This window comes from Cnephaeus nilssonii (assembly GCF_951640355.1).
Source record: "Cnephaeus nilssonii genome assembly, chromosome: 16".
Classification (NCBI taxonomy): domain Eukaryota; kingdom Metazoa; phylum Chordata; class Mammalia; order Chiroptera; family Vespertilionidae; genus Cnephaeus; species Cnephaeus nilssonii.
This window is the reverse complement of record NC_137087.1, coordinates 26,536,319-26,556,388: the sequence shown is the minus strand read 5'-3', so window position 1 is coordinate 26,556,388 and position 20,070 is coordinate 26,536,319. Positions and strand designations below refer to the sequence as shown.

Sequence of the window (20,070 nt, the reverse complement as noted above, 5' to 3'; positions counted from 1 at the left end):
GAGCCAGGATTGTTCACTTCTCTCCCCTTCCCCTGAGGTGCTCCATGGGAGTAAATTAAGTGCTCAAAGAGGTGCATTAAAATAAAGAGTCTCCTTGTGGCTAAGAGTGCCTGAGAATCCCATGTCCCTAATTTTTTATCAGTGACTTATGCCCTGGGGAAATTCTCCATCACTACAACTGCTAGGTGTACCAGTTAATAATGCAGATTTTTTTCAATAGGTGAGCTTCTAAAACCAGGTGAAAACGTTAATACTGATTGCTACCAACAACAAATAATCAATTTGAATCACACTTTGATCATGAAACCACCAGAATGGGCCAGAAGATACGGCAAAGTAATTTTGCTTCATGATAACGCACCACCACACACTTCAAAATCAGTTAGACACATTAAAAGATCTTGCCTGGGAAGTATTAACCCACCCACTGTATTCACCAGACCTTGCTCCTTCAGATTACCACTTGTTCGGATCGATGGCACATGCACTTTCTGAGTAGCACTTCAAACATACGAAGAAGTGGAAAACTGGGTCTCTCAATGGTTTGCCTCAAAACAAGAAAAGTTCTATTGGGACAGTATCCACAAATTACCTGAAAGATGGGGGAAATGTGTAGCTAGTGATGGACATGACTTTGAATAAAGCACTTTTGATTTTTCTCTTGAAATTATCGTGTTTTCTTTGATGACAAATCGCATTGTTAACCGGTAAACCTAGTAAGGTTACATCAATGGATTTTTAAGAGTACACTGTAAGAGGGATTACATGCAAACATTTTATTAAATGTTAGTTATATCAACCAAGGCTAGTGAATATTAATCTCATAATAATTAGCACCAGCTACTGGGTATGTCTTTGTTTAATTAAACTGACTTGACAACACTATTTACTTCTATCAGTCTAGCCTAGAGAGGGTACCTATGAAAAAAAGTTAGAAAATATCTTCATTGCTTCCTTACCAGTCTTCGGTATTTCAAATATATATATATATATATATATATCCCGCGATATAATACTTTTTTATTCAGAAGCTTGACCCACATTTAATTAAAAAATAAGAAATACAAACAATGTCAATTATACAAGTATGTCACAGAAAATAACACACCTTACCATATTAAAAAAAAAATCTTGTCCTTTAAAAAATCAAACATCTTTTCTAATAACTAAGACTATGTACAATCCAGTATAAACCATTTTCATACAACTATTATTAACAATGAAGCAGTTACACATAAACATGTAAACATTTAAAAACTGAACTGTCTTTGAAATGTAAGTCAGCTCCATCTGCATTATAGTTTAAGATGAATAGAACACTGAAGAAAACTACTAGGATATAAATGGTGATCAGTTTAATGACTGTTCAATAATTCACTCTTTAAAAAGCAATGAGTTTTGATAAATTCTGACCCTCAGGAACAGACATTTTTCCTGACAATGCCCTTCTCCTTTTGTTCATGGTATAGCACTCTACATGGTAAGGTTGTTCCTCATCCATGGCAACATAGGTGGTTATAGTCAAATGGCATTTGACATAAATTGTTCCAAACTGCCCTATAATTTCAAAACAAAATTAACTAACTTCTTGATAGGCGGCTGAGGTGCTGAAATAAGCTTAAAGAAATATCTCAGTATTTAACCTATCATACATGAAATGTCTCTAAATAAGGGGCCTTCCATTCTTAATAAATAGTACCAGGTAAGCCCTAGCCAGTTTGGCTCAGTGGACAGAGTGTTGGCCCTTGGGCTGAAGGGTCCACTTTCGATTCAGGTCAAGGTCACATTACCTAGGTTGCAGGCTGGTCAGGGCGCCTGCAGGAGGCAACCAATCAATGGCTCTCTTTCACAATGATGTTTCTCTGAATCTCCCCCTTCCTTCTACTCTCTCTAAAATAAAAAAATAGTACCAGGTAAAATACATTTTGTAGGACCCTAAAGGGTAAAGATAAAGCATCTATATCTATATCTATCTATAAAATAGAGAAATATGCTAATTAACTGGGACACCATAATGGGTCGATCAGACAGGAGGAGGTTGCACGTGCATCGGGGTGGGGTGGCAGGGGCCTCCGCACCTGTGCTGGGGGAGGGCCTGATCAGCAGCGGCCGTGGCTGCTTCAAGGGCCAGAGAGGGAGGCAGGGTTGGACCGGCAGCGGCCGCGGCTGCTGTGGGGCCCGGGGAGCGAGGCAGGGCCGGAACGGCGACTCGAGGGTGGGCAGCACCACGCGATTTCGAATCCCGCACTGGACTCCTAGTTTATAATAAATGGATTTAGTTTTTGATGTATATGCACATCCATTTAAAAGAAGTCAGGGGGCACTGGAGACAGTTGAGGAAGATTTAATAAAACCCACTAAGAGTTGGCATGCCTGACATTTTGAAAAACTGTTTACCTAAGGAGGCTGTGTTTGTAATAAAATGTCTTCTTTGTCCTTTGCATAAAAGTTCTCACTTTGCAGCAATTAAAAATAATACTATCTTAATGCTGTTGTAATTTATATCCCAGAACTTGAGATGTAAATGTAATTTTCTAAGATATTATCTTCAGATCAGAATTATCATATCATAAAGTATCTATTTTGTTGCTCCAATTATTTTATCAAGTGTGACAGCTAACCTTTGTTTCAAGTTTGTAGCCTTCATATACCAAGAAACAAATTAAAAAGACAAATAAGTGAAAAGCCATCTCATAAAAGGTGGAAATGTCTTTTATTATATGGCATATTTTTCTCTGTCATAAACTTTCAGTTAAGAAAATGGGGAAACAAATACTTCTTTTTTTAAATCCTTACCCGAGGATATTTTTCCATTGATTTTTAAAGAGTAGAAGAGAGAGAGAGACAGAGAGAAATATTGAGAGAAACACATCAATTGGTTGCACCCTGACCAGGGCCCAGGCCGGGAGGAGCCTGCAAGGAAGGTATGTGCCCTGGACCAGAATCAAACCCAGGACCCTTTGGTCAGCAAGGCGAAGCTCTATCCACTGAGCCAAATCAGTGAGGGCACAAATACTTCTTTTGATGAACTCCTTAGCAAAGTGTTTAACTCAGTATTTTTAGAGCTGTTTTTTGTTTTTGTTTTTTTTTTTTGCTGTGAGAGGAAGGGAGGGAGGAGGGAAGGAGGGAGAGAAGAGACCCAACTTTGTATCACACCTTTGGGGAGAACTGAACTAACATTTAATGAGAACAATGTCAAAGGAAATGCAGCTGAAGACTTCAGCCCAATTTCAACAGCTTTGTAACGTACAGTGAAACGGGCCCCTAGAAACAGCCTGGACGATTTTGGCGGGGGAGGTAGGCCTTGGTCAGGTTTCACTTAAATGGTTCTAGGAAGAAGGGCTTCAGCCTTGCTTCAAAGTGACCCACCGAGGGAACAATTCTGTTTCCTGTACAACTTAAACCCTTCCTGAGAAGAAATGACAAGAATATAATTTGGAAGTTTTAACACTGGTTTGTTATAAAGAAGGCTTTTTAGATAGCAGTTTCAGGAACAATTTTGCCTTACAGCACCTTCTAGCTCAATAATTTAGTGGCAATAAGTCACAAATGCTGTTAAAAACAGCAGTGAGGTTTAAAAAATAAAAATTTAAATAATAAAATCCTTTAGATTTTTAATATGCTATTTACTAAATTGGCAATCACAACAGAAATTTACAAGAGCCTTCTAATGAGAAAAAACAAATTAATCCTATCTTCTTAAGTGTTTATACATGTGATTGTCTCTAAATTCCAGACAAGCATATAGGGTTTCCTTCTCATCAGGTCTATGCTGTTGTCGCCAGTCACAAGAGACCTTTTGTATCATTGCTTCCTCGAGTCCCAATTCTTACTAGAATCCTGAGCAAACACAAAAGTAACCTGGCAGTTATATCAAATACTTTGCTATCTAAAAATAATGGAAGGCTCCATTTAAATTAATGTTATTTTTGTCAAGTGTTCATTTTACTTTGTAATAATGTAGTGCTGATCCAAATAGAGTTCTTATGGGCTTTAAAACGATCTCTAGGGATTATACGTAGGGCAGTAATTTAATTCTTATTTCTTACAATGACATTTAGGGTTCACTGTGATTTGAGATTTTTAGTGCTGTTGCTGACACCTTATGGAAACTGTTTTATTTGGAAATTCTGATTAGATTCTGTTCAGCTCTTGTTTATAAGAAGTATTAATATAAAAAATGGATTTTTTTTTGTTCCTATAAGGTACTCAGTCTCTTGCTATTTATTCCTCACTTGATTTCATAATTCTGTTTGGGTCACTATGATTGGTTGCTATGGAGATTACCTCCTATGGAAATGATTCCGATGTCATTATTATAAGAATACGACTTTTAATGAATAATATCAATAGCAGATATCAACCCTTACTAGAAGAAGGAAATCTAATTAAAATTTTTAAAAGGGGGATTAATTCTGAAAGTTATTATCATGGCCCACTTTTCTGATATTTCTTAATTGACCACCTGCTTTTTAAAAGTATTAAATTTATTTTAAGATGTTAATCAGCTACTCACTTCCCTAAATTCCCATGTCACAATGAAAATTAGCACCATGCATAGAAAAATGGAAGTAAAAAACATTTCATCTACCTTTTCTCTAAACTAATAAATATGCTTCATATGAGAGTTAATGTCTCCAGGATTTCAGGGCTCATCAAGGAGCACATTACAAATTCCCTTTAAAGATGAAGAATTTAATATCCCAAAATTTATCCCAGGAATTTAAAAGGTCAGTGAGTTAACTAGTGAGTTAAACAATAGAGGAGAGCCAATGAACCATTAGATGAGAATTCCAGAATGCTAAGAAGAAATTTTCTTGGGTGGATTCTATAATTTGTGGTTTGAATAAAACTTTTGAAAAATTCCATTAGTATTAAAATTCTCACAATGAGAATATGGTTCATATTTAACCATTTTAAATTACTAGACAGTCTCTCCCCAAAGAAAATTTAATGCTTTCTTCTGCCTAGTTCTTGTTCACTGCCTGGTATTAATTTAGGAATAAATTAACCCTTCCAACAATTAGGATATTGTCTAGAGAGTGCCTCTTGCATTCTGCTGGGGAAAATCACTTATATTCTCAATATCAGAATAAAAGAGAAGTGCATTTCTTCATTATAAAACATTTTATACCTAATAGCTTATTCATTATTGATTTAAACCACCATCTTAATTACCTACATAATTTCATATTACTCCATCTACAGCGCTTCTGAATCAAACCTCACAGTTACACATTTTGTTAATGTTTTATACATTAAGGATTTTCTATACTTGAGCCTGCAACCAGGATCTAGGGTCCAAAATGTCTTTGATAGATTTCTGCCTTGGAGGTGGCACTGGCTTTGCTTCAGAACTGGTTTTAGAGTCTGTGCTTTCCCCATCAGTTAAACTGTTTTTCCAGGCAGGAAGAAGTTTTCGAGGAGCAGCCACTGGTTTGTGTAATGGATGCATTAGGGTTGATAATTTGGTATCCAAAGAAGAGGTCTGAGATACACTGGCTTTTCCCCCGTTTTCCTTAACCAATTGCTCTGTGTTGCTCTGTGTTTTGAAGCTGAAAGGAGCTTTATCAGAAGGAGGAAGGGGAGCCCGTCTCTTTTTCCCTTTTCCGTCAGGTAACTGCTTGCTTTCAGGAGATAGTATCTTTTTCTGGACGACCACGTGATGGCTACCATCAAAGAGTGTGGCCCAAGGAGGTGGTGAGGGTTCTTCACGCTGACCAATAAGGAACTCTCCATTTGTCTCTTCAATTTTTTTTTGTATTATGTCAGTTAAACTTACAAGTTTTATAGGTGAATCAATGCCTGTAACAATTTTAAGAAAAAAAATACATGGGAAAAATTCAAAACAGATACTTTAACTGAGTAAGTTATTTTCCAAACCAATATGCTATCTATAATAGCCATCAAAAACAGATTAGGATAGCAAGTGGTTTTTAAAAAATCATTTACTTGTAAAAATAACCATTATCAACCGAACCAAATGGGAGATCATGCACTATGCACTGCACACACATGTGCACACATGTACACACATGTATATGTATATGCATATATAAATACATGTATTCCTAAGTAAATGAGTAATGTCCAGCTTACAAAGGAATAGAGTTACATCTGAATTTTTTTTTTTCAATTACTTTCCTGGATTTAAAATCTATTCTGACTTGTAGGTAATAGTGGATTCCATTTTTATAGGACTGATATGTAAACTGGGACAAATACAATGGAGTCTTTCCTTTAGACCAGCAGGTCTCTTTAATAGAGTAAAAATCCAAACTCAAAAACCCAGAGAAACATAGTAAAGCCCTGAAACCATTTTGGTGATAAGAATGGTGGGTGAAATTTTCCCTGGTTAAAAAAAAAAAGAACAGAGATAAATGTGTAAACTTAAATGTATCATTTTTAATCTAACATTTTCAAGTACATGTGAATGCAGGGACATTGGGGACAAAAAAGACTAGAATTTAATCTTGACTTGTACTTATTCACAACACTGTTCACCAAGGCAATCCTACGAAGATAATACCCTTCAAAGTATGAGAAAATGAAATATTATTGAGTCTAAAAATTTTAAATTTTCCAAAGCATTAAATTTCACCAATTTTATTTGCCCGATACAAAAGCTTCCATTTATTAACATTCATTTATCAACACTATTTTAAAACAAATTTAATACAAAAAATTACTGAACATTATATTTTACAATCTGCAACTTCACATTTTCAGAATTTTTATCAGCTACTCAGCTAACATTTATTTTAGTGCACCTTCATCCCATTTTGAAACCTTAACATTTTTGTTTGTTAAGCATTCAAACTACAAAAAAATGTGTATTCATTAATTTTGTATTAATTCATCTATTAAACATGAGTTCTTTAGTCTATAATCATAGTCTTTTTCATTCATTTTCATTGTGCCCTGAAAAATTTAGCATTTTAATGTCAATAGAATAAGCTGCTTGAATATGGACAATGTTGTTTTTGTTAGCCTGCAGCTTAGAAAAGACAATCCCCACTTACTCAGATCATGGTAGACTGAGGTCGCCTCTTTTGTCAAGAACAAAGGTGGTTTCCGTGGTGACATAATCTCAATTTTCATAAGTTCTTCACAACAATGCTTCCATTGGCCTAAGAAAGACAGAAAGGCAGGCTAATTTAAAGTATAAATCTGAAGTAGTATATTTCATTTTTAATAGATAGCAACACATTTTTGCTTTGAAAATAAAGCATTATCTTAAGAAAGCCACAAAAATATATTATTACCCATAATTTTAAAGTCCAAGTCTAGGCATAAAAGTTACCTATTTTACAAATAAAGTTCTATGCACAGATGTTAAGCTAAGATCTCCAGGCTATTAAGTACTGCACTACTTCACGAAATGGTCAATAATTAAAATTTCTATTTATGGCAAAAGTTTGTACAAATTCTTTTCTTTTAAATATTAAATGAAAATGTCCAGTAAATTAAGACAGTTGAAAGATAAAAAAATCAAATGAAATACAGTTCTAAGAGGAAGTAGGAAAAAAGTAAGGAATAGTGGTTCACAAAAATGATTTCAACTTTGAGAATTCTAATTAAATAAAAATTGGTTATTTAACAATTACCTCTTCAAGGCGATTATTGTGCTTTTAAAAAATCATGCAACTCTAGAAAAACAATGAATTTTCATTTAAGTAAAAGGTATACAAAAGCTATTACTATAAAAACAGAACACTCAAAATTCTAACAGAATCTAATTTATTTTAGGAAGGACACTTTAAATAAAGCCATTAGGCATTCAGAATAATAAAAAAAACACCCACATACCTCTTGAATAAGTTATTTCAAATTAAGTTAAACTTTAAAAGTGTGGACAACATTAATTTTTCTTTTATTGTTTTTTACTATTTACATCTTAAAATTCTCAGATTTATTTCTTCTGAGTGGATATAAAAAACCTTAAGCTTTATATATTTATTGTGCACCTGCAAGTTGGATAACAACTGTGTAAGAAACTATGTGTCTATATATTCGTATTATACAAGTTTAAGTTATTGAGGTTCACCATTCTTAAATTCTTACATCAGTAGAAAAGTAAATGTAATACACATGTGCCTTTTTAGACTGATTTATGATCTGTATTTCTTTTCATTTTAATATATTCTCAATCTCCATATTCAATACCCATCTGAGTTATTTTCCATGGCTTAAAAATTAAAGACATTTCATGTTTAGTCAAATTAGCTATTCATTTCTGTTGTTTTAAGTCTGTCATAGCAATATGGTAATATATGCATAAATTTTAAATCCATCACCTTAAATAGTTAAGCAACATGAAAACCTTTCAGTATGTTTTATTATAATGCTAAATACAGAATATCATAAAAATTTCAAAATAACTCACATAGCAACTCATAAAGGGAATAAAATCTTGAGTTTGAGGCTTCAAAGGTTGCCCTGCAGAATTTAAATCTAGTAGGATCTGAGATCTGATAACTTATTCCTCCCCTCCACTTCCTTTTTTAGATAAATATATAAAAGCCAGCTTTTCCTTCTTGAGGGCAAGAAAAAAGGCCATATCTAATGGAAAAATAATGAAACACTTTAAACTAGCAAACATTTCTCTGTCAAATCTTACACAAATTATAAAGTGCAGTATTTTCTCTATATTGATAGATGAAAGCTTTTGATGGTTAAACTGGTAGCAGAATACTAATCATGCTGAAAATTGGAATATAAAGCCACATTATCCCATGTGTTACTGAAATCTGAGGTATGTTCACTGGTCAAGACTTTACAACTGAAACATTTTACCAGTGAATAAATTAGTATGCACAGTTACACATGCGGCCAATATGCTAACACAAAAATAAAGACCCAGTATAAAATATTAAATGAATGTTTTAGTCACATAAAATCTGTATATTGAAGATGTTTCCCACACTATTTATTGTTATAATATTCCCACTCAAGGTAATCTGTTATGTTAAGCTGCTTATGTAACTCAATATTCATATTATTAAATATTAAAAAAATTATTTTTGATCTATCATTCCTAGCTCTACCCTTTTTGATCATCCAAGACAAGTAGCATTCCTCTTTTACATGTTTGTTAGCTTTCAAATATTAAAAATTAACTATTACACATAATAGCTATGAATAGTACCAGGTGGGTACTGGAATATCTTTGTAAAGTATATGATTGTCTGACTACTGTTCTGTATACCTGAAACTAATACAAAATAATACTGAATGTAAACTATAATTTTAAAAATGATTAAAATAATTATATGGGAAAAGAATTTAAAATGAACTATTCCATCCCCTTTGCCTCCCAACCTCCACTCAAGAGTGTTCTACAGGCTAAGCACAACTAGTTCCATTAACGTTTTCTTATGATTTCTAATATATTACTCTTCTAATTTTCTACTCTTAAATGGAGTCAAATTATTGAAAATGGCTCTAACTGTTAAATTACTCTTTATTTTGCCCTGGATATCTATTCTCTACTTTGTTCTACACACATTATTTCTCCTATAATCACAAGAGGCTATACTTATCACTTGGGAGGTAAAAATTTTAAAGTTCAAGTCAATCTTTAGGATAGTATAAACACTTCCATCTTTGCTTCCTATCTCTATACACAATGAATTCTAAAGTACAAATGTAATATAGTTTATACTTTAAAAATCAGATAGACTGGCAGATTTTACCCCCCCAAACATTAAGTACTAAATAAATAGCCAGACCTGAGAACCTTGCTGTCATCACTTTCTTATTACTTTGAGAGTACAAAAACTCCCGGAGATTCTTATCCCTCTAATTTTTAGCATGATAAATTATTTTACACTATCTGGAGAATGAAAACATGAGATCATCTAGTAGAAGTTGATATCCAAACTATATAATATTCTGGAATTTTTACTTTCTTTTACATTTTCTCCCTGTTTTTATGTATATAAAAATTATAAAATACCAGAATCATTTTCTAAAAATAATATACTGTTTTGTAAGACAGATTCTCTAAATTATAGCATTTAGGGAAGCAGTTAAAATTTTAGCTGTGATTAGCAAACAAAAGGAAGTTGTTGTTCTTTAGGCAACACACCTATGATAGCTGAAATTTTAGAAGAAAGAAATGTAGTGCATGCTGATAAGCATGGAACAAATATTTAAACATCTACTGAATGCTGAGGGATAGTACTTAAGGAAGAAAAAGTCCTAAAGAATCCAAGAAGGCCATGGAGAAGTCCTTCCTCTGATTCCCTGTGGCAAACTAGAAACCTCTTCAGACTCAATTTTCTCATCTTTAGAGCAGAGGGAAATAATTTCTACATCACTGAGATGTTATGAGAAATAAATGAAGCCATATGGTATGTGGAAGGTAATCAAATTTAGTTCCCCTTTTGCCTCCTTCCTCACCATTGCTATAGTACTTGACCAGGCCATGGATCAAACTAGGCTTATGAAACTTAATCTAAGGACTGCAGATTTTAACTCTTTTATGGAGTTCCCCCAAAGAGCCTGTAAGAAGTCCTAAAACGTCTCTAAGTATGATTTCTAGGAAGTAACTACTATTATTTGCAAATGGCTCTACTTTGTAATTCTATAGAAAAGCATTCTAAAGATGTAAAATACTGGTTGAATCTAACTGTAGGCTTAATTTGATTAGAAATAGCCATTACCAATAGTCTACATTTTCAATATCCAATTTCAGTATTTTACTGCTGATAAAATTCCTCTTGAAATTGAGACAATTAGAGCCTCACATATTTTATATAGTGGAACTATATTACATTACTATCACATTGTTTTATAATCCATGCCATTGAACTGTATTATTGAAACTGAAAAACAATATCTACGATTTTAAAAAATCTCTTTTGGATGATGTCCAAGATGATATTATAAGAAATCTGGAGTTAACAGGAGGTTACAGGAAAATGAGTCTCCTAAACATTTCAATATTTTAGGATCATCACTATCTTAGATAAGTTTTTTATTCCTCAGATGGCTTCTTATCAACATGAATGGATCTTGAGAATATCATGCTAAGTGAAGTAAGTCAGAAAAAGTTAAGAACCATATTGATTTCACTCATATGTGGGATTAAAATTGAAAGCAAAAAATGTACTCTGGATGGGGAGAGAGGGAGGCTCAGTTGGTTGAGGTTGTCTCATACATCAAATTGTAGAGGGTTCAATTCTGGTCAGGGCACTCACATATCCAGGTTGTGGGTTCAGTCTCTGATCAGGGTGCGTATAGGAGGCAACCCATCGATGTTTCTCTCTCACATAGATCTCTCTCTCTCTCTCTCTCTCTCTCTCTCTCTCTCTCTCTCTCCCCCCTCCCCGCCCCAGAATAAAGGGGAAAGAAAGCCTATTTAAAATATTTTAAAAAAATGAACAAACAAGAAAGACAACTCAGACACAGATATCAGTATGTTGGTTACCAGTGCAAAAAGGAGTGAGTGGGTGGGTAGTAAAGGGTAAATGGAGTCAAACATATGGTGATGGAAGAAGATTTAACTTTGGGTGGTGGGCACACAAAGCAATATACAGATGATATATCAGAACTGTACACTTGAAACCTATATAATTGTATTCATCAATAAAAACAAAACGTATTTGTATAGAAGTATCTCTTCAATGAAAATCATCTAGTTCCCACTTTCTAAAATACGAAATTGTCTTAACGTGAAAAAAAAAGTCAGAATGTCTTCAATGCATAGTGTGACTTCATTCTTGTAAGAAACTATTTAAAATCATAATTTGTATTCATCAAGTTGAGTTTTGAATAATTTAATAATTAAAATATCATAGACTTCTTTAAAAAAGTAAAAGGTAGTGATACTAGATTCAAAGGTACACTGTTACTATACTATAGTCAGTCAGGCACTGGGGAAAGGTTAAGAGAAAAAAGCATCATTGTACTGGAGATATACTATCATATTATTCAAGAACATAAAAAATTTCTTGATGCAAACTATAAGGTTATAATATGTATAATTTCAATATTTATATTGCTGTCTGTATCCTTTCAGGTTATATGAATATACTACCAGAAAATCCAAACATCTACTTACTGAGATCAAAGAAATGCTGCCAGAAGGCTTCCATCCACTTCTGAAGATCTTCTTTATTGTCAGCTGCAAAAATATGAGCTACAGCCTGTCCAGCAACAGGGTTGATGACAGAGAAATGATAAATTCTTTTCTTGGTATTCTCCATTGCCCGAATTCTGGTCTCCTAAAAATTAAGAAAAAAATTGATGTTTTACAAGAGAATATTTTTGTGATGATCAAATAAATGTTTTATTGCTTAACTACTGTATTCACATCAAATACAATTATAATGTTATTGCCAATCATTTAAAATATGTAAATTTGAGAATTTTCAATACTAAAATTCAAATATAGAGGATTTATAAAAATGCTTTATATGAAAAATACTGAGTAATGTTTCAAAGTATACTACATATAGCACTTATGTTAAATTACATGAGATTAAAACAAAACCTATTTTGCCCTTTCAGTTTAAGTAGGAGTTTGCTATCTTTTATATACATCTTAAAATCTGAAATGAAATAAGTACAGTATGTCATAATGGTAGGGTGAATTATATTAACTATATTTTCAACAGCAATAAAATAGAATCAGTAAAGTATGTTTCCTATTCGAATATTCATGCGTAATATATAGTGTTATCAGTCAAAGCAATAAAACCATAACTTAGTGTTTACTGTAGCCAAACAGTTAGGCTTTCCACATTAACATTTATTTCATATGTAACATTCATTTACAAACCTCATAGCCAAAGATCCATAAAGTAATATCATTCTCATAATGGTAAAAATTATTTTTCAAGTGTTAAATGCAAGACTCTAGTACAAAGGCAATAGTTTCATTCATTTGATAGTCTAAACTGTTTTTTTGAGTGTTACTATGTATCACATTGTGGTGATGTTTATTGTGTTTACATACAGAAGAGAAGTTTATTCCCCAAGTCATACACTGGCACTGCCATGCCACGTGACAAGCTTGCAACTACATGCAGTTTCCAAGGAATCTTAGCGGGAAACATCTGGAATAGAACTATCTATTATGCTAAGATAGGGATTTGGCTGCCTGAGCATATCCATTAGAAATATATGTGAGCCACATATGTAAGATTTTCTTCTAATCATATTTAATAAGAGAAAACAAATCTGGTGAAAATAATTATGTAATAACTAGAGGCTTGGTGCACAAAATTTGTGCACTGGAGGGAGGGTCCCTCAGCACAGCCTGTGTCCTCTCATGTCCAGGAGCCCTTGGGGGATGTCCAACTGCTGGCTTAGGCCCACTCCCCGAGAAATGGGCCTAGGCTGGCAGTCGGACATCCCTCTCGCAGTCCGGGAGCCCTCACTTACTACTGCCTGCCTGCTCACTACTCCTTATCGCTCAGCTCACTGCTCCTTAGCGTTGCCACAGAGGCCAAAGAGGCTCCTGCAACCGCCGCTGCGCTCACCAGCTGAGCCCAGCTTCTGGCTTAGCGGCACTCCCCCTGTGGGAGCGCACTAACCACCAGGGGGAAGCTCCTGCATTGAGCGTCTGGCCCCTGGTCGTCAGTGCGCATCATAGCAACCAGTAGTTCTGATCATTTCTCTGTAATGGTCACTTAGGCTTTTATTATATAGATTATTACATTATTTTAAAGTAGTGTACCGTATTTTCCGGCATGTAAGACTGGGCGTATAAGATTTTCCTGGGTTAAAAAGTCGTTTTATACGCCGGAAAATATGGTAGTCCAATATATCTAATCCATTATATCTAATCCCATCAATATAGTCCAATATACCGTATTTTCCAGCGTATAAAATGACTTTTTAACCCAGGAAAATCTTATACGCCCAGTCGTCTTATATGTCGGAAAGTACGGTATTTTATGTAACCCAACATATCCAGAATATTAACATACTAGAGGCCTGTTGCACAAAGATTCGTGCAATAGGCCTTCCTTCCCCTGGCTGCCGGCATTGGTTTTCCTATGGCACCCGGGACCCAGGCCTTCGCTCCGGCCGCAGCGAGGCTTGGCTTCTCCTTTCTGGCCGCAGCAGAGAAGCCAAACCTCTTCAGTCTTCACTCAGGCCGGAGCCTTCAGTCTTCGCTCCATGCCTGCATATGCAAATTAACCTGCCATCTTTGTTGGGTTAATTTGCATACTCACTCCTGATCGGCTGGTGGGCATCGTGGAGGTACGGCCAATTTGCATATTTCTTTTATTCGTGTAGATAATAGATAAAACTTTTTTGAAATATTTTAGATTCATTTTTCATGCTAAGTCTCCAAACTCTAGTCTATCTTACAGAACATCTCAATTTGGACAGCCGCATTTTAAGAGCCGAACAGCCACTGATGGTTAGTGGTTACTCTACCGGGTAGAGCAGTTCTACAGGAATGTGGTTAAGCCTACTGGAATGTGTGCAGAAGAATATCTGGCTGGCAGTTACAAAAGCTGGTTAAGAATGGGAAGAAATTCTTCACTTTGATGAGTATAGAGTGAAGAGAGACTGTACAGTCACATCAAAACCAACATACTCATATAATAATGTCTATGTGGAAATTACTGAAGGAGCAGAGTTAGGAAAAAAAAATCTATCCATCCCTGAAATATGGGTTTATACATGCAGTTTAACACCACATACTACATAAGTTCTTTCCTGAAGGAATTCTTATTAAAAAATCACATGAGGAAAAATGTATGCTATATAAAGTAGCAACATAACTTTGAAAATTTGGAGCATCACAAATATCATTTTAAACATGTACGAATGTGAGTTCAGAGAATTATAATGGACTTATGGCCAGCATTTTAATTTTATCATAACCAGGTATTTTTATACTCCTATGCATTGGTAATAAATGTTGAGATTTAAATCTTTTAAGTAGTTATTTATAAATATTTTTTAAAAAATGCTGCCCCAAATGGCATCCTTGGAGCCTGAAAATGCATGTACTCAGTTTCTTAAGTATAAAGCTTATTATCATTAGAAGAGAATGACTTAGCTCTAGGAAGAATCTTTGATATGCTTTTTTATCAGATTAACTGAATGCTGACTCAGCAAAGGGTAATGGAGAACCCTTTATTGGTGTTAGTATTTTTTAAAACCCCCAACAATAAAATATAAAATATTCTTGTTGCTGAAATTGTGCTTTCCTCCATCTAAATCCATTTTAATACAAATTTCTGACCACCTCTTGTATGTAGAATAAAACAGATTCAACTTTTAAATAAAAGTATTGATTTCTTATAGATGAACTAGAGGCCTGGTGCACAAAATTCGTGCATGGGGGGGGTCCCCTCAGCCCAGCCTGCACCCTCTCCAATCCGGGACCCCCTCGGGGGATGTCCGACTGCCGGTTTAGGCCCGATCCTGCGGACATCCCTCTCACAATCTGGGACCACTGGCTCCTAACTGCTCACCTGCCTGATCGCACCTAACTGCCTTCCCCTCTGGCCTGGTCACCCCCAACTGTCCCCCCTGCAGGCATAGTTGCCCCCAAAAGCTCCCCCCTGCCAACCTGGTCGCCCCTCTCTGCCCCCCCTCTGCTGGCCTGGTCACCCCTCACTGCCTCCCCCCCCTGGCTGATCTGGTTGCCCCCAACTGCTTCCCCCCCCCCCCCCCCCCCACGGGCCTGGTTGCAGCCTGCTGGCTTGGCTATTAGTCGCCCCTCACTAATCCCCCTGCCGGCCTCGTCGCCGCACACAGCCTGTTCAGTCGTCCGTTCAGTTGTTTCAGATGCGATGGTCGCTTAGCCTTTCATATATATAGATATGTACATTTTTAAATAATACCAAGGTATCTTTTCAAATGAAAATAGCTAAGTAGCAAACCTGATTAAATAATTTATATCCTTCTAAGAGAATATAACACAATAATATATAAATACTATACACACTTCATTAACCCTGGTAACAATAAATACTGCTATTTTTTTTTAAACACGAGAGGATTTTAAAAGGTGCTAATGAACACAAATTAGATCATTTGAATTAAGGTCTATATTTTATCACCCAAATTAATTTAACTAATGGGAAATTTTTAAATAAAAAAGCTGCATGGCAAAGAAAAAGTGATTTTAAAAAGTGTCTGATGTCAGAAAGTTAATGCAAGCTATTTTTCAGTGTGTGCAAAGTATAATATTGTTCAGGACTTCACTTCTCAAACAAAGAATAGATTAGAAAACAGAAGGTGACTTTTAGAACTGTTAACATTATGTGCTCACACAATGTAGAGGTAATGGAAGTATCTCCTGTTAGCAGGTAAAAAATGAAAGAAGTTAGATATTTTTGTCTCCACTATTTCTGCTAAATGACTGAAAGATATTTAATGAATAAGAGAATGAGAAAGAAAAAGAACAACTCAGATAATAATAAAAAGTTTTACATCGATAGACTCAGATCCCAGAGATAGTGTCTAATTCAATTCCTTAATTTACAGATGAGGAAACTTATGTTCTGCCCAAGGTCAGAATTTCTTGTCTTGCTTTTGATAATCCCAAACCTTCTAGTTGATTTAGGAGGCTTTATTTGTTTTGATTTGAGGATAGACTTGAGATTATTCACTGTGAAATTTTAATCCTCGCTGGCTCGTCTTTTGTCAACCAGCACATATTGAACTACAACCTTCCACAGCCAACCGAAGTCAATAAAAATATAATTTGAGAAACCAATTTTGTAACAAAATATAATTAACTCTGAAGTCAAAGGAAATTTTCTTCTAGGTTGTTCATTATTTTGAATTATAAATATGCTGCATGCTTCAGATCTATGGTGATGGAAAAGTATTAGATCAGGACAGATTTATGAATTTTGACTACATGACTTTAAAAAAAAATCTACTATGTACCCAGATTGTGGTCTATAAATACCTTTTCCCACTAAAAAGAATCAGAGCTCTTTAGAGAAATGGCCGATTCCCAGACTGGGTCAGGAAATGTACAGGATGATCCTGGAATATCTTGTCCTACCAGAAATCAAAGATTACTAGGGTTTTATCAAATGGACCAACTTGATGAGGCTCCCAGTAGCCAAAGATGGGACACTCTGTATAGCAATAAGAATAACAATGTTGCTAAAATAAAGATTTAGTCCTTATATATACTCTAATAACAGAGCATATGTTCACAACATATGACAAGGGATGTTTGAAATATGTAAAGTATAACCATAAATTAAATCAAGTATTAGGTATAATTAGTACTAGTGTGATATGATATAATTACTTTCAGTTTATGTCAATGAAATCAGACATAAACTCCTACTAAAAGAAAAGGTGGTTGAAAAAAATCATTTTTTGCTATATTTATAAAGGTCAGTATGAATAGTTGATAGGGTTCAGACTTTAAGAGGACTAAAATACTTCAAAAAAAAATCCCACGTGCTTTATAATAATTTTGCTTGCTAGGATCTATGATAAAAATAATGGTTAAAAGCAAATTCAAGACAATTTAACAAAGGTCTATCACCCCAAGTAGTGTTATTGACTTGTTTAGTAGAGATTTTATTATTCATTAAAATGAAGTGATGCATAATATTTCAAATCAAGAAAAGACTATTGATCTCAAAGGCCCATACTTCTTTTCCATTCCACTCCCCACCCTATTGGCAATGGGTAAAACTCTGGTTAATAAAATGCTTTCTACAATGTATAGGAGATTCAGTGGCTCCAGTTAAGTACCCCTTATTGAGAATGTCTTACTTAACAACATTCAAAGGAAGTTTTTTGAAGTTGAAGCAATCACTTTGAAGTAAATCATCCTTTCAAATTTGGATTGAAAAGAAGAGGGGAATAGCTTTTAGGCTTTTCTTTCCTTAATGTGACTATTTCCACAGATGGCTCCCTATGAAAATTAATGAACTGACTTAGCCTTACAGGAAATGCCATTTAGAAGGACAAGAATTATAGTTAAAGAACAAATCCTGTGATCAAAATAACAGAACTATTATTAATATACCTTAGCTACTGCAAAATGTATGTTTTCACATAATGTTTAAAGTAGCATTAGGCAAAATTATTATTTTCTAAATCATGAGAGAAGAAAGACAATCAAAAGAAAGGAACTCTGATTTGCATTTAATATTTAACATTATTAAGCATAAAAAGATCTTAGAGACTCAGCATTGGAAATATACTAAAAACTGAAAAATACATTATCCTTAAAAGTTTTATTTGGTGTTTACCTGACCTACATATCAGAAAATGTCATGCTGACATTTATCAAAGTTTCTGTTTTAATAGCATGTATCCCTTAAACATTTCCAAAGTAAACAAAAACAAAACATGGACCTTATATTTGAAAACCAAGTAATTTAAAACACCGAGTAGATAAAAAGCTGTAAGTTTATTGTAATCTTGGGGACATTCCTTTGCTATTTCTGGAGGGGTAACATCATTCCAACACATATTGCAAATATAATACCAATATGCAATACCCATTATTTACTCTGAAAACTGGCAATTTAAACATTAAACATTTATCCTGTCTTTTCAGGAGGGATTGTAATTCATTCCTACTTGATGAGAAAAAGTCCTCAAAAAGAATACAAAGAATACCAGCTATTAATGTACAAGGAAGGACAGTATGAGAAAAGCATATGCAATCTGCAAGGTCATGACTCATTCAGGCAAGGGCAATCACAAAGTATCACCTTTTACACTACTTGCTAACTGTAAAGAGGAAAGCTTACCTATATACTGGGGGGCTAGTGGTCACCACCTTAACCCAGCATTGTCAATAAGCAGACCACCTGATATCATGTGTCTCTGAAAAGGATGCTCTATAAAGTATCTGTCATATCCATGAAATATTCTTGTAAAAAATATTTTAAAAGAATCTAATCAAGCCTCTGGACCTAATTTACAATTGAGGGACGACCAAACGACTAAGCAAGCAGGCTGCATGGGGCGACCAGGCTGGCGGGGGAAGGGAGGACAGTTAGGGGCAACCAGGCCAGCGGGGAGGAGGCAGTTGGGGGAGACCTGGCCAGCAGCAGGGGGCAGTTAGGGGCGACCAGGCCGGCAGGTGGGGCAGTTAGGGGCGATCAGGCCGGCACACAGAGGCAGTGAGGGACAATCAGGCTGGCGGGGGCGGGGGGCGGGGGGCAGTTAGGGGTGACCAGGCAGGCAGGCAGGTGAGCAATTAGGAGCCAGCGGTCCTGGATTGTGAGAGGGATGTCCGATTGCCTGGGGATCGGGCCTAAACCGGCAGTAGGACATCCCCCGAGGGGTCCTGGATTGGAGAGGGTGCAGGCTGGGCTGAGGGGACACACCCCTGTGCACGAATTTCATGCACTGGGCCTCTAGTATTTAAATAATCATAGATTGAAAGTAAAAGCTAAACAAATACTTTGGGGACAATGGGAAAATTTGAGCATGAACTGGATATTAGATGATAAAAGAAAATTATTGTTAATTTGCCTAGCTGTGATAATGGTATTGTATATATATTTCAAATGGGTCAGAAAAAAAAGTTAAGTAAAGAGGCTTTATAAACTTTCAGCTATAAGATGAATAAGGTCTAAGGATCTATAAAACATGGTGACTATTGTTAACACTATTGTATTGCTGATAACACTACTGTATAATCAAAATTTGCTGAATAGAACTTCACACCAAAAAATATTAAAAACAAAAAACTGTAATGCAATGACTGTAGCAATGATTAAACTACAACTGTATATTTGCCAAAATTATCAAAATGTATTTTTTTTTGAGTTGAGCAAGACACATATACTTTATTTCTGTATTTTTCACATTTTTTTCAATATTCTTTTTTTAAATTTATTGTTTAAGGTATTATAAATAGTAGTACTTTTTAAAATTGGTGAATTTTATTTTATGTGTATTCTACCACCATAAAGTTGATTAAAAATTAGATAAATGTAAAGCAGTTAGCCCCCTTAAAAAAAAAAAGGATAAAGCAAATATGACAAAATGTTAACTGTTGAATCTAGGTGATATACAAATGACCACAAAGGCATTTTCAACTTTTCTGTAAATTTGAGTAATTCTATAAGTTAAGAAAAAATCTAAACTATTTTAAAT

General features: G+C 34.9%; 1 protein-coding gene across 5 annotated transcripts in view; it reads right to left on the bottom strand.

The window, feature by feature from the left end:
• Positions 1-774: 774 nt before the first annotated feature.
• RTKN2 (rhotekin 2) overlaps positions 775-20,070 on the bottom strand; it is a 73,210-nt gene continuing 53,914 nt past the window's right edge. For all 5 annotated transcript variants that reach the window (XM_079793735.1, XM_079793736.1, XM_079793737.1 and 2 more), the window contains 3 exons: positions 12,068-12,230; positions 7,023-7,130; positions 775-5,805 (listed from right to left, as the gene is read on the bottom strand). In XM_079793735.1, the coding sequence (XP_079649861.1) occupies positions 5,270-5,805; positions 7,023-7,130; positions 12,068-12,230 (807 nt within the window). In that variant the 3' untranslated portion in view covers positions 775-5,269. The remainder of the gene's footprint in view (positions 5,806-7,022; positions 7,131-12,067; positions 12,231-20,070) is intronic.